The sequence below is a fragment of the Crassostrea angulata genome, chromosome 3, assembly GCF_025612915.1.
Source record: "Crassostrea angulata isolate pt1a10 chromosome 3, ASM2561291v2, whole genome shotgun sequence".
NCBI classification, from domain to species: Eukaryota; Metazoa; Mollusca; class Bivalvia; order Ostreida; family Ostreidae; genus Magallana; species Magallana angulata.
In genome coordinates this window covers 35,433,878-35,448,784 of record NC_069113.1, presented here as the reverse complement: position 1 = coordinate 35,448,784, position 14,907 = coordinate 35,433,878, and the positions used below count along the sequence as shown (strand labels likewise).

The following is a 14,907-nucleotide window of genomic DNA, read 5'->3' as shown; positions in this document are numbered from 1 at the left end:
AATTTTCTGAGAAATCTCAGATTTGAGAAAATCTCAGCGTTGGTGGCCCCGAAGCCAGGCGGATCCTACTGTGTGCGATTCAAATAAATTTTGTTCTACAAAAATCAAACTGCACTGTGTGAAATCTGTGCTCGGTCCAACGGTCACACCGTTTACATATTAATAATACAAAAAAAAAACCCTGCCGATTAAATTTACAACACAATGCTTGACACTATTTTATAGACTTTATTTGTTTGTTAAAAATGATAAAAGGAATGGTACAGGAAACGGAATGGTACAAGTAACGCACGATATTATTACTGACTACATACCATACTGACCTCGTTTATTCAGTTACACACCGAACCCGATAACGAACCCGAACATTAAAAAGTTGGAATATAAACAATTAATTTCTCGAAAATATGTCAATCAGACGCTACAAAAGTGTAAACTTGATCTGTAGTTTGACATTTTGAAGCTGTTCAGCAAGTTTCATATTATTCCTCAAATGCATAAAGAAAAAAAGTGTGGAAAACTGAAGTGGGACAGACTGACGGACGGACAGACGGACGGACGGACAGACAGACGGACTGACGGACGCAGAGGAAAGCTATAGTCCCCTCCGGTGAAACCGGTAGGGGACTAATAATCGGAAAGTTTTCCTAATAAACGAGTAATGTACAAAATGTTAGTTTGATATGCATATTATATTTTACAAACAACGTAAATTCGATAAAGGCGTTAACATTTCACCAATTGAAATGTTTTGTTTTCAGCACAGGAAAGGCACAGATCAAAGTTCTATAGATTGGCTTTAAACAACTTGACAAATAAAGAAGAGTAAGACAAGGACAAGAATACTACTTTCCGTCATTGTAGCGTTAGATTCAGTAATTCTGACAGTATCAAAATTTCCGTTTACATTCGATACACATTTCGTACCATTAAAATTGACGATAGCGTTGTTTGTGTCTATCAGCAATTGTAACGATGATAAAGCTACTAAACTCAGTTTGCTTTCTTTTGGAACAGTAAAATTTTGATTTGTACAGGAGCCACCTGAACTGACATATTCAAGAAAACAATCTCTGTATGTTCCATCGAAGCGGATTTTCACTGTGGAAAAAGAAATCATATTAGTTTCTTTTTAATACAATGATTACATTTCCGACTTTTTAATCTCAAAGATCAAGAAAATTGAAGCAGATTTTTATCAAAATATTATTACTTTCTCCTGAAGTGATTCCTTGGTCCAAGTTGATTAACGTATCGAGTACTCCATCGTAATGAACACACCTGAATTCTTTGGAACTACCTGAAGAACTGTTTTGGCATTCGACAACAGACACGCCATCTACAGTTTCTCCATTTTTTGCAGACTCGCATAGCAAGGATCTTGGTAACTGCCATGAGTCAACAGCAATATCAAGACCCTTAATTGTATTTTTCAATATCTGTATACTTCTCATATTTATGCACTGTGAGCAATTCAGACCTAAAAATGAAAGAAATTTTTATTTGGTCTCTGAATTTTACACTATACATGCATGACAAAGAATCTGAATAAGACTACGACCACGTTATCTATTAATATTTGTATCGTTTTCATAATTATTATTTTCCATTTTGATATGTACTCTTGCATTTAACTGTACATTCCTTATTTTACGCCAGTACTTAATTAATTCAGCGATTCAACCGTTTTGCACCAAATGGCAATAATATAAAATCGCAAACGAAAATGTTTTATGCGAGTACTTTATTCAGCGATTCAACCGTTTTGCATCAAATGGCAATAATATAAAATCGCAAACGAAAATATTTTTATCATAGTTTCATTTATAGCTTATATCTGTCCGAAAATTAAAAGCAAAATATTTAAATACGCGATTTGCTTCCCGCGATTTCCCACGGATATTGATTTCTCGCATTTACGTAATTAAAAAATCTACAGTATGTGACGAGACCGTATATGAGCACACGATGATAATTATGTTTTACAAATTAAGGATATTACTTATGTTAGAAGGATCAGCCTCATTGTCAGTCTCAATGTGAAAATGATAAGTTTGTTTAAAAAAATGAAATATCTATAGTTTAAATGAAATTGGAATTATATAAAATTTTCAAAATATACTTTAAACTAGTGTAAAATTTTATACATTTTTTTAGATGTATAATTGAAAATACCATGAATAAATTTAGCCATGTTAACTATTATTTACAAGGTAAAGCATTTCAAAACAAGCTGTACTGTGATGAAAGCCAACAGAAAATTTAATAAATAAGGATGCAATGAGCACCTTTCATTTTTAATATATTTATAAAGTTATTTATCTATTTTCATTTTTTATTCGAATAGAAAAATAAAAACAATTTTACTATATATTTTGTTCTACCAAACTTGAAAAATCATAACATTGTAAAACAATTCACAACCTGTATATGAAGCTATCATAAGAAAATGTATTTTTTACTTACCAAAGGTAAATGATATAGTTATCAATGAAACACCCAATTTCACCAGACCTTGGTATTTATTAGAAGAGGGCATCATTCAGAGGAAACTATTGTCAGTCAAACACCGGAGCAAATATTAGATGCAGTTTATATAGTGTTGTATTATTCAGGAAATACGGTTGGGTGAAATAACATTATGACATATTAACACGTAGAGTAGTATTGCAATCGTCTTTTTTTTCTAATCTCTTGAAAAGGTGAATTGATTTTTCTGCTTGTCGCTCTTAAAGTAAACAAATTCAATGACTGTAAGCACCATAGATTTTTATAGAACTGAGATGAAACATTGCTTCTCAAAACATTTTAGATGTAAAATTGATAAAACGAAAGTTTTCAAATATCTGTTTAAAAAATAAATTTCTTGATATTCAGTAATACATGTATATGTTTATGCCTGTTGTTCTGTGAAGTGGTGTCTGATATTTGTAGAAAGGAGAACAGCGGACTAGATTACCGGATATCTTTAGTAATTTTATTAGGAAGATTTTTTTGGGGGGGATATTCATTGGAACTTTAAAATCTCAGTGGGATGAATATATCATAAAAAAAATTTCAATACTTTTGTTTTAAAGATTATTATATATGTGTATTTAATCACACACACACACACACACACACACACACACACACACACACACACACGTGTGTGTGTGTGTGTGTGTGTGTGTGTGTGTGTGTGTGTGTGTGTGTGTGTGTGTGTGTGTGTGTGTGTGTGTGTGTGTGAAACGCATTCAAACAAAAGAGTACTAGAAATATGTTGATCATTTAGACAGAATAGAAAGTTAGTTCTATCCAAGAAGTGGAAACAAAGATAAACTTCCCGACTGAATCAATATTAAGACATGTTTTCATTGTTGTTTACTCTATGAGATTAAAATAGAAAACAAAAACTCTTACACCAGCCAAATTATAACCCTATCCATCTGAAAATATTGTGGAGATATCCATAATTATTACATACGTTTTATTGATGGATATAATATCATTATATTTTTTAGGCGTTGTGGGTTGTATGTTTGTATATGTATGTGTACAATGTATATATTGATAATCAATGCATACAGTGAGTCGTTCCTCGATCAGTTATGAAAGCTGTGAAGTATTTCTATGAATTAAATAACGTACAAAATGTGACCCTCCCCCATTGTGGCTCCAACTTACCCCTGGGGAAGATGATTTGAACAAACTTGATTGTACACTATATGAGGATGCTTCCACACAATTACAAATTTCAGCTTTTCTTGCCATTTGGTTTTTGAGAAGAAGATTTTTGAAAAATATCAACACATTTTTGTTATCTAATTATCTCCCCTTGGCGTGGTCTTCCATTTAAACCCCTTTACCCAATGATACTTTCTCCCAAGTTTGATTAAAATTGGCCCAGTGGCTCTCGAAAAGAAGTCGAAAATGTAAAAAAAAAAAAAAACCCAAAACTTACAGACAAACAGGCGGGCGGGTGGGCGTGCAGACGCCAGACAAAAAGTGATCAAAAAAGCTCACATGAATTTTCAGTTCAGATGAGCTAAAAATGTTTCCGATTCTACACTGATAAACTTTCATGAAAATAAGATTAAAAAAAGGGTTTAAGACATTGGTCACTCAAAAAGATATTTCAAATTGAAAAAGTAAATGAATTAATAAAATTAAATAAAAAGAATCACTAAACAGATGATTTCAACGTGATTTTTATTAACTAAAAAAATGTTTTTATAAATAAATAATGCATATAATTTAATTATTCCCTCTTTGGAGTCTCATAGTTTATTGAATTAAAGCTATTATGGTAATTCTAAAACAGACTATAGATCACCTGTAATTGATTTCTTTTGTTCTCTCCCTCCCCTTACCTGTACACTATTCCGACCTAACCGAAACCAGTCGCCTGTGTAAATTTCAGATTTTTTTAATGTACGTGATAAAGAAAGGAATTTTATTTCTTCTTCATTATTATACTCAAATAATTCTGCATTAGTTCGATGTTAAATAAGCGGAAATCTTATTTCAGCCAATATAGCGAAAGTTAATGCCGATAGTTCATTTCCTGTTATACAGAAGTCTCTTTAAAATCCCATTTGATATTCCGTATCAAAAATTTACATGTATGTTTAAAAAATGAATGAATAAAAATGTTTATATATTTATATATATATATATATATATATATATATATATATATATATATATATATATATATATATATATAAATTCATTCTATATGCAATATTCAATATGCAAAAAAAAACACTATTTGAGAAATAATGTCGTGAAACCGTGAATGATAAATGTACTTAATCCGACTGGGCACCGCCATTCATTATGTCCACAAAAAAGTTTACTATTCAAACGCGTGCTTTCCTATCACGTGATTGACTTTCTTTAAAAACCTTTCTACATTATACCCCTATTTCATCTTGCACGCGTTTATTCACTTGTTCGCATACATGGAGAAGAATATCAAAATAGAGTCATTCTGACAAGGCCAATACCGATATTGTTTTGTCTCGAGCTCCAAATGAGATTTATTCGACGAACTTAGTTTGAGTCAGTCATCTATGTTGAGTTTTTGGAAATTTTGACCGGGAGGAATCTCTTATTATGAACAGTATTATGGACGTGTAAGAACATTTATTTATTTTTTTACCTAAGATAGTGGACGTAGTTTTAAAACAAAAACGTGGGGTATGTACAGATAACCCACACTTTTAACAATAGAAAACACGCCAAGCTATGGTACACTACACAATAATTCAATAATATTATAAAATACAACAGCCCCTTGTAAAGATTTGTAACGATTTTCTCAAGGGGCAAGATAGGTGTTTATTTTGGTATTCATCCCCAATATTATTACATTTCTTTAAATATTTTGCACAATTGTTTAAAATGTTTAGTATCTAACGGTTATTACTGTGAAGTATTTAATGACATTGTTAAGCAGTCATCAATGATTTTCTTAAGTTATCCACATTCACTTCAATTTTTTTTCTTCGTGTATGTAGAAATAAAAAAATCTTTAAAAAAAAGTACAAATACTGGCACAATTATTGGTTTAAAACATCAAAAAGAACACCGTATTGCTTAGACTTGCATATCAATCTATAATTCGTAAAAGACTTCGTCATGGTATATAGCACGAGCAAGGGCCCTGACATTGTATTGACTATCCCTATAAATGAAATATTAAAAAGATATACATTTACTAAGACTAAAGGTTAAAGAGACAGTACAGCTGAAAACACATGTGTGAATAACTTCAGATTTACCTATTTTATCGTTAAGAAATAAGAAATAAAGGTGATTGTAATAGTTGAAATACATAAAAATCCCTTTTACATACTTGAGAAACGTAATTATGAGCTTCCGCAAATTTAAGGGTCGTACAAACCGGAATAATCTTATATCGTTTATTTGTACCACGTGGACTTTGATTGACAGTAATTGACACGTGCTGAAAACTACAAAATTTTCGTCCGACTACGGTCATCATGAATCTCTAAACGGAACACACCCTCCCTTACTCGATAATTTATAAATGTTTTACCAATTTCGGTTCATTTTAAAATGAACGGACATAAATACCGGTATGTCAAATAACCCCTCAAGGGACGTCATTTACAAAAATGAATTTAGGTTCTAGCAACTCTTACGATAAACACGAAAAATACATGCTTACAAAATAATAATTGTGGTTTTTAAACATTGAACAATTATTACCTGGGAGAAGTAGAAAAGACATATTTTATCAACACACGTGTCCAAGAAAATCTTCGCTAGCCCTGCATGTGTTTTGTTTACGGTAAATACGCATGCGTAATAGTATAGAACTCATAAATAAAAAGCAATTACATGTGTCGATATAATCTAGAATACCCTTGTTTAAAACCAGTTATTCTCGTGTTGATATTAAATAAATTGCTGTTATCGATTTAAGCAATTATTTCATTATTATATTTTAAAAAAAACAGTAACAATTTGGCGCAATTTGTATAAATCTGCTATTGTTTCAGTTCAACTTAGTACATGTTCATGACACCAATCACTTAATTCATATACGGTATATTTTCACATTGTCATTTGCTTTCGGATGTGTCAAACGAGTTGTTTTCGTTTTAAAAAAATAGAGTCAATACTGATGGGGTGAATTACTTGAAAATGTATCAAAACAAAATAATGAATCATTTTATTCTAATTTTCATTAGATATTGGTCTAATTTTCATTTCAACTTCCTTTAGGGAGTAATTGGCTCCTGTCCATGGCTTCCAAGCAACACCATCAAATTTTTTATCGTCAACTTTTCCATTTCTGTAGTATTTTCCGTTCAAGTTGCTTTGATAACACTTATAATACCACCAAGCTGCGTGAAATCTCTTCGCGCAACTTCCTCCGAATTCCTTAACAACTTGGTCATTGTCAACGTCTCTAGTAGAGAACTTCTGATTGTTATGCTTAATCATGCCGTCACCAGCATCTCCCTTATATCCACCAACATGTAATTTATATCCTTCATCTTCATGGTCCACAATAAATTTTGTATATTCAGCAAACCGTTTATTTTTATCCCAGTCCATCATTTCAATTCTGAGAATGTAATGATCTTGATTTGTAAGTCTATGAATCAAGCTGTTCCCAAGCCAGTGCTCTCCATAGACGCCTGAAATATAATAGTACTAGTATATTCTGCAAAACTCATTTTGAATCTATTCTCTTACAATATCATTTAAATGAATACTTTTTATGTTTGTTAGTAATATATATTTCTGGCTTCTTGGGCACAGAGAAAATGGTCAAATAACATCCTACAGAATATATTAATTCATTCAAAAAATATATGGTTCTCCTGATCGAATGTTTTCCGAACAAATATATGTTTGTAAGGTAGATGGTTATTATGCAGACAAAGTCAAATACTCAATCAAAGTACTGATAGTACTGAAAAGCGCTAACCTAGTTTGGTTCTAAAAGAAATTAACTTTGTGCAAGCTTAGTGAAAAAAATCGATTTGATTTTTCTATAGTTCATCTTTGGTATGCGGTATAAACTAGTATTTCCTTATCACTTCGTGGCAGCCCCTGCAGTGATGTACGTAAGCCCCGCGCCTTAGATTCACAATAGTCCGAACAACAATACCCCTATGTGCGTAAACCTTTGAAAATGGTTCTCTAACCAGTTTAAGTGATGTCTATTTCTGCTCATAAGGGGGGGGGGGGGGTATTCGATGCACCAGAAGCAGACGTCTAACGACAATAAAGCGCTGAGCTATGCTTAGCACTTTAAAAATGATTGATTAAAAACCTTATACATGTATTATTTAATTCTATAGCTTCATGGGTCATTTACAAGTTATTTCAATTATTTTGTTTCGTTCAAATATTGTTCTTACAAAGAATTACAATGTACCTCCAAAGCCCTCTTTGTAATCCTCCCAATCACGAAAGAAATTCGTAGTTCCATCTTGTCGTTTCTGAATCAATGTCCATCCTCCATTCTTCATATCGCAGTAAACTTGTACAAGTCGGTTAGTACCATATGGACGAACCTTATATACCCCATTTCTTGAGTTTCCTTTCAGGAAATAGTCGTAACAGTCTGAAATGAACCAAAACTGATTGTCAATCGGTTTCCATAAGAATTTATTGTAATTATCGTGATTACAATTTATCAATTGATTTATTGATTGATTTAAATATTAGTTTTGTCATGTCATAGCAAAACTGATAACGTTACACAATACAAACCTTTTGGGTCGCTCTGTCCATTTGAAGCATATCTTACAGGTTTACGAGGAGCAGAGTTTGTTCTACCTAATTTTGGTTTCATATCTATTTCTTTTTTATCATCGCTCTTTAGGCTACTTTTCTCTGATTTTAATGTTTGGTGCTTTTCTTCAATCCCAATTATATCGTTCTCTTTTTCATTTTTATAATCGATACTTCCACTTTCATTTCCATCTGATTTTATCATTGACTCTTGTTTGAAAGAACTTTTTATATGTTTGGCTTTTACATTTCCAATTTTTGTGTTATTTTCTATACTTAAGTCCATTTCCTCTTTAATAGCTATGTTTATATCTTTTACATTTTGAACAGTGTTTTCCTCGACAATTTCTTTTGTTTTGATCATCAAGTTGTTAACATGTTGGTCCTTTGTTTTTACTTCAGCGATTTGTTCAGTATCATTGGATTTCATTTCTATGTTCACTTCATCAGAATTCATAGCATTCGCAAACTTTTCATGTCTAAAGTGTGAGCCGTCATCAGGGTTAGGTGGTAAAAGGTTTTGGGAGGAACCTGATTCGTTTATTTCTTTTGACGTTTGTTTTTCTGTGGTTTGTTCACTATTTCTTAACATATGTATAGTGTCTTTATCTGTTGTTTGTTTCTTATGTTCTAATATATGTATATTGTCCTGATCATCTTTTTCATTGCCATGTCTTTCACTCTGAACCTCACATATAGAATAAATCACAAAAGAGTATGGAATACAATCGGACAAAGTGATGATTCCGTTGTAACAATGCACACGAGAATCGCACCAATGGCCTGGTTTTAATAAGTGAGAAACGGATGCAAAATGTAAATATTGTTTCAATTGTTCATCCACTTCGTCTTCCACACCTTCTTCGGAAGTAGATATAGCATGAACATTTTCTGCACCTTCTAATTTCTTATCTGACACTAAGTCGTCTAACTGTTGAAGCAGATGTTGTGACAGGTCTTCTACAGTGAGTTGGTTTGAATCTATGGTCGATTCTTTTTCCTGTTGTCTACCTTGATCATTTTTCATTGCTTCTACATTTGCTAGTCCATATTTAAGTTGCTCTTTCATCTCATTTGCTTCTTGCTGATGTTGAAGAGACTGCTCTGTTAATGTTTGTACTTTGGCCATGATCTGTGAAACCAAAGTAGTTTGATTTATGATCAAAGAGTGTAGTATCCTATTTTGATCATCAATGTGTTCTGATCTATTCTTTAGACGCAATATAATGTCGGACTGATTCTGTAGTTTTTCTGAAAGCATGCTTATCGTTTTTTGTTGTTCTAACAACATTTCATCGCGGTTGTTTTGTCTTTGTAAAGAATGGTTTTCAGAAATGTGGCCAAGTTCAAGGTATTTGCGTTGCGTTTTCTTCAGTTCATCATTATCAATTTTCATGTGATGAAAGTTTTGCCTCATTCTTAAAAGTTCATTTTCTAACCGAAGTATGCCATTTTCTAACCTTGCTATAGTGCTTGAGTGGTTTTCTTTGTTAAGTTTCTCCATCAACATTTGATTTTCTAGTTTAATCAGATTAAGCTCCAGAGAGTGTATCTTCTTTGTGTATTCCTCTGTTTTTGATGAAACTAAAAGTTTAAGTTCTTCTATATTTGATGTCTCTTCTAATTTAAGATTTTCTATAGATTTTATTGTATCTTTTTGACTATTTGACAAATTGTCATCGAGGACGGTCCTTTTAAATGTAGTATATTTTGCATTTGCATTTCTGTCATCTACAGATGCTACATCGTTTCCTTTCCATTCTTTCTTTTCCGTTTGTTCCATCTGAACATTAGGTATAACGTTGAATTTTTCTGTCGATACTTTTGTTATGAACTCTGTTGATACTTTGTCTTCATTCCTTGTGAGGCCGTTCTGATTTGGTTTTACAATTGTCACATTTTGCCTCAAATCATTTTCTAATAAATCTCTCTTTCGTAATCCGCAGTACGTAGGCGAGATGACGTAGAACGCCTGGCAACTGTGTCCGATTAACCGTTGGTTTTGAGTATATCCTTCCTCCATTGGCGAGGTTTTTAAAACCAGATGACGCTGTAAGCTCCAAGTGAATCTTTTGCAAATTCTTTCGTTTGGAAGTGTGTCATTCTGTGTCTCGTTGTTTCTATTAGCAGGCTTATCAGTTTTACCCCGACTACCAAATTCTGAAGAGGATGAATAGCTATTTGGAGCTGTGTTGATTTCTTCGTTATATTTCTCGTTGTCTTCGTCGTCATCCCTTTGTCTGTCGTCGTTTTCTAGATCCCCGCCATTTCTTTCCTCTTCTTCGTCGTCGTCGATTTCTGTTTCGTCTTCCTCGCTGTTATTTGCCAGTGTAATTTCTTCGTCTTTTGTGGTAGACCCGGAATTGTTGTTCATATCTAACTCATTATTGTGCATTGGGGATTGTATTTGTTTAGTGCCATCAACGTTTGAATCACCATCTTCCTGTACAATGGATTGATCGTTTTCCTTCTCTTTTTCTCGTAATTTTTCTTTATTTTCTATTGTCACTGACTGCTTTAAATCTTTGTCTATCTTATGTGACTCTATCGTTGGGCTTTCTTTGTTTTCCTTCTCTTTGTTTGAATTTGTCGATGTTGGTTCATGATCCAGTTTTTCTTTTGATATGATCGTTGTGTGCCCTTCCCTTACCACCTCTTTCTTTGACTGGGTTGCTGTAAGTCCAACACTTTCCATTTTCTCTTTTGGCAATTTTGCTGGACGACCTCCATTTTGAGCATTATTCCTTATTTCGGTCTCCACGTGATGCTCATTTCCGACTCTTTTCAAATCGTTCTCAAATGCCTGCAAGATGTGGCATTGAACAAGCCTACGTCTTCCTTGGGCTAAAATATTCTTAATTGTGTCGTGTGTTTTTCTTTGTTTGATACTCATTGGCCTGTCAAACAGGCCCTCTGATGACACTCTGGAATACCAAGTGCTGATGTCACATTCTTCAGGATTGTTTCTGTAATATATATATATATATATATATATATATATATATATATATATATATATATATATATATATATATATATATATATATATATATTAATGGAAATAATATAAATATATTAAAATTCAAAATACTCTGTAACTGAAGCAATCATTATAGAACACATATGCATATTAGTATATCAACATCCTGTCGTGGAGGATTTTGGGCATCCCTTACAATAGTATACTAGTATAATGTTTTGTAGTATTAAATAAACTTTTAAAAAAATAAGAGAATATTCTAATTACTGTGAAAGAAAAATCGTTGATTTTAATTTTCTTGCAGAATTCTCTATATAACCTGTAGGGAAAAGTATTACTTGTAATCCCTTGCGAGTTATTATTCATGCACACTTTTTAAACTAAAGGCAAATATTTACATTTACCGAATACAATTCCCTCTATTTCTTACTGCAACTTATAGTCAATTCATAGCTCTATACAAACAGTCAGACTGAAAGTAACGGACTGCACGAGATAATCATAATGTCAGACTCAAATTCCAATAGGAGACGATTTGGCTGTTTCTTTTAGCTGACACACTGATGTACATTAACAGTAATTTAATGGATTTTACTTAGTTATTAATTTAGATTTTAATACAAAAAACATGCCTTCTTTGATGATTCATGCGGGTTATGAAGGTAGCGATCATTGTAGAGCGTTAGCTGGTTATGTATTTTTTCTGCAATTTCGCCACCTTCATATCCCGCATGAATCACTAAAGAAACCATTTTATTGTGTAAATGAATCCATCAATTACTACTTGTATTTAAGCTCAAAATACGAATTTGGAAAAAGTAACATATATACAAGTAATTGAAAGTCTGCGCACCCACCCAATACATTTTTTTTCACATGATTTTGCACCACGTCTAGTACTAGTAGTTTAATGGAAAGGTATTAAAGTTCATAAATGAAGTGAAAAACCACGTTATGGCCATATATTTACATTTTCCAGTGTCTTTGCCTGTGATAACACTAGTATCGATTTTGTACTATATAACCCATAATACAAATGACGCCAAATTGACGCCTTATTCATATTTGAATATTTAATCGTACGATGGCTAAAAATTACATAAATATAAGTAATAAGGAATCATTCTTTGAATATCATGAGGTGATAATTTCGGTCGGGGCGTGATCAAATCTATCATAAAGCCCTTCGGGCTTTATTGGATTTGATCACGCCCCGACCAAAATTATCACCTCATAATACTCAAAGAATGATTCCTTATTCCTTATTTAGTATCTTTCAACGAAGTGCGTCGTAAAGTTTACATATACAAATCAAATGTATATGTATGTATAGCGTTCTTTTTCATTTGAAATTCACTTGACACATTGCAGATTTTTTTTTTATTTTAGCAATTTATCTGCGTGAAACAAAAGGAATTGGCTGTTTAGTAGGAAAACAGTGTATATCATATCTGAGAACAGGAAAGCTTCAAACTTCAGCTCAATATTAACCTTTTAACCCTCCACAACCAGACAAAAACTGTTTACAGTGTAGTAAAACCTTACCCATGCATCCCTGTCAACGCTGAAACTACTATAAAGGTGGCGAGTAGCTTCTGCATAGTCGACAAATTAGAAGGTCTTTTAGTCCTGGTCCGGAGCGGCTTGTGTGATAGAAGTACTAGGGGATTCTGTCGAGGGTGCAACGTGTCCAGTTCGGATGACGTAGCATGGTTTCTTCGTGTTTTCTTTGAATGGTTTGTATAATCGACAAATCAATCAACAATCGCACAATATGTCGTGCATTTAACTTCATTGATCTATACGAGGTCACAGCTGGTAGATGTCATCTGGGTTTCTTTCTTTTTCTTTCCTTTTTATTCTTCCTTTGTTTAGGGTTTATTTACCGATAAATTAAAAGTGTATGTTTAATTTCCAATAAAAGAATGTATATACCTGGTATAAAAACAGTTATCTACATGGTATCATTACAAAATAAATTTCAAGAACAAAATGAATTTTTAGATCGTAAAGGGAGTAATTATCTTATTTATTTTTTATTTCTTTCATTATTGAACTGAATTAAAATGGATGACTCTGTATTTATATGCCATCATTGTTCGATATAAATACGACTACATTTTACTTTCATATTGTTCAACACTACTGGAGTGACAAAAAATTAAAGAGTGTTAATATCTCTCTCATAGTGCTGCTTCACCTGCTTTAGGGGGGGGGGGGGGGTCGAATCCTTGGACATTGTTTCTGTGATCATCTCCCCTGTGGCAGCAAAGGCTTTACCTGTATAATTAACTGTTTAAACGTGTCTCAAATCATAAGTACATGTACGTTTCAAAAACCATGTATCACAAAATGTATTACAAAAATTCAGGAACAGAAATATTTGTTGAAACAAGATGGCCTTTTCAGTTCATATACTTACAATATTTGATATTTATTACTAGTATATGCTTGCATTTCAAAATGTACTAGTGTACTTATCATATGAATATACATCAATTTGCATTATTATCATTATTTTTATTAATATACAGTATGTGCAAGTCTGCGAGATGGGATAGAATAATTATTACTTTCTTGTATTTAGATTGACTTTAAGGTTCCACTCCCAGCGAGCCGCAGCATAGATTATAGTTACAATATTGTTTTATTTAATAGAGTTAAAAGGTCCGGGGAAAAATAAAATTCGAAAAAAATATAGACTGTTAAGCGGGAAAGATGGCGGTTTTACATATCAGACAGTACGTTAAAAAATATAAATTAATCCTTAATTGTTTGATAATGCTGATGCATGTATTAAAATATAAAAGTCAAACTTTTTATAATTATAATGAAATTATATAATAATGTGTTTCCTATGGCTTACCATCGTCACAAAAGGCTTGCAAGAAATCTTTGAATTACCATAAATTAAAAATACACGTTATTGCCGTATTCTTTTTTCACGTTTACGTATGAAAACGTGTAAATGAACATTCTGGTTTTGTACAAAAAGTGGCACATCTCGCACGATTTGGAATTGTGAAAACGTAAATTAATTTGAAACTTGTTTTAAAACAACGAAATGTGACTCTACGCAGGGAGTTCCAGGCCTAATTTCATTACAATAGTTTCAATTTGAACCTTCATTTAGCGTCAGTAGCGCTGCTAGTGATAGGAACCAGCAGATTTTTGTGTTATAAAATCGGTAAATTGATTAGACGAAATAACGTACATTTCATGCACGTGTTGAAAAACGAGATTTACCGACACGTCATGTTAATTTTCGTAGCATATGGCCTTATTATTTTTTTTATAATCAATCAAACATGTTGAAATCCGATCAGGGAATATTTCACTGTCTCAGAATTAAATGCGATCCGTTTGTGTGAAATACCTGTCAAGCCATGAGGTGACAAAGAGATGAGTGCACGGAACTAAGTGTAATGGTGGTCGAAAATGTTTTCTATTAGTTGTGCCAATAATTAAATTTTCAATTCACACTTGTATTGTAGAGAGAGAGAGAGAGAGAGAGAGAGAGAGAGAGAGAGAGAGAGAGAGAGAGAACTTTAAGAGAAAATATCATCATTGAATTCTAAATTTGAGCTTTCAAACATTCATTTTGTCGATTTAACTTTGAAATTTTAAAGAGGGAGATATCAAAAAATTTTCTGTACATTTCCCGG

The 14,907-nt window shown here is 32.6% G+C and overlaps 2 protein-coding genes across 2 annotated transcripts; both read right to left on the bottom strand.

The window, feature by feature from the left end:
- Positions 1-86: 86 nt before the first annotated feature.
- Positions 87-2,605, bottom strand: LOC128177949 (uncharacterized). The gene is made up of 3 exons (XM_052844882.1): positions 2,467-2,605; positions 1,214-1,480; positions 87-1,101 (listed from the first exon to the last, which is right to left on the bottom strand). Exons 1-3 carry the CDS (start codon positions 2,540-2,542, stop codon positions 800-802), a joined length of 645 nt encoding a protein of 214 aa, XP_052700842.1. The 5' UTR covers positions 2,543-2,605; the 3' UTR covers positions 87-799.
- Positions 2,606-4,759: 2,154 nt separating this feature from the next.
- Positions 4,760-12,988, bottom strand: LOC128175822 (protein PFC0760c-like). The gene is made up of 4 exons (XM_052841664.1): positions 12,788-12,988; positions 8,242-11,228; positions 7,904-8,092; positions 4,760-7,157 (listed from the first exon to the last, which is right to left on the bottom strand). The coding sequence occupies exons 1-4, from the start codon at positions 12,841-12,843 to the stop codon at positions 6,691-6,693; spliced, it is 3,699 nt and encodes a 1,232-aa protein (XP_052697624.1). The 5' UTR covers positions 12,844-12,988; the 3' UTR covers positions 4,760-6,690.
- Positions 12,989-14,907: the final 1,919 nt, after the last annotated feature.

Coding starts and splice junctions, on each gene's coding strand:
- LOC128177949 (XM_052844882.1), bottom strand. CDS start 2,542: ATGATGCCCTCTTCTAATAAATACCAAGGTCTGGTGAAATTGGGTGTT. Junction 1,481..2,466: donor AACTATATCATTTACCTTTG/GTAAGTAAAAAA, acceptor TTTCATTTTTAG/GTCTGAATTGCTCACAGTGC. Junction 1,102..1,213: donor AGGAATCACTTCAGGAGAAA/GTAATAATATTT, acceptor CTTTTTCCACAG/TGAAAATCCGCTTCGATGGA.
- LOC128175822 (XM_052841664.1), bottom strand. CDS start 12,843: ATGCAGAAGCTACTCGCCACCTTTATAGTAGTTTCAGCGTTGACAGGG. Junction 11,229..12,787: donor GCGTTGACAGGGATGCATGG/GTAAGGTTTTAC, acceptor TATATATTACAG/AAACAATCCTGAAGAATGTG. Junction 8,093..8,241: donor TGGACAGAGCGACCCAAAAG/GTTTGTATTGTG, acceptor GGTTCATTTCAG/ACTGTTACGACTATTTCCTG.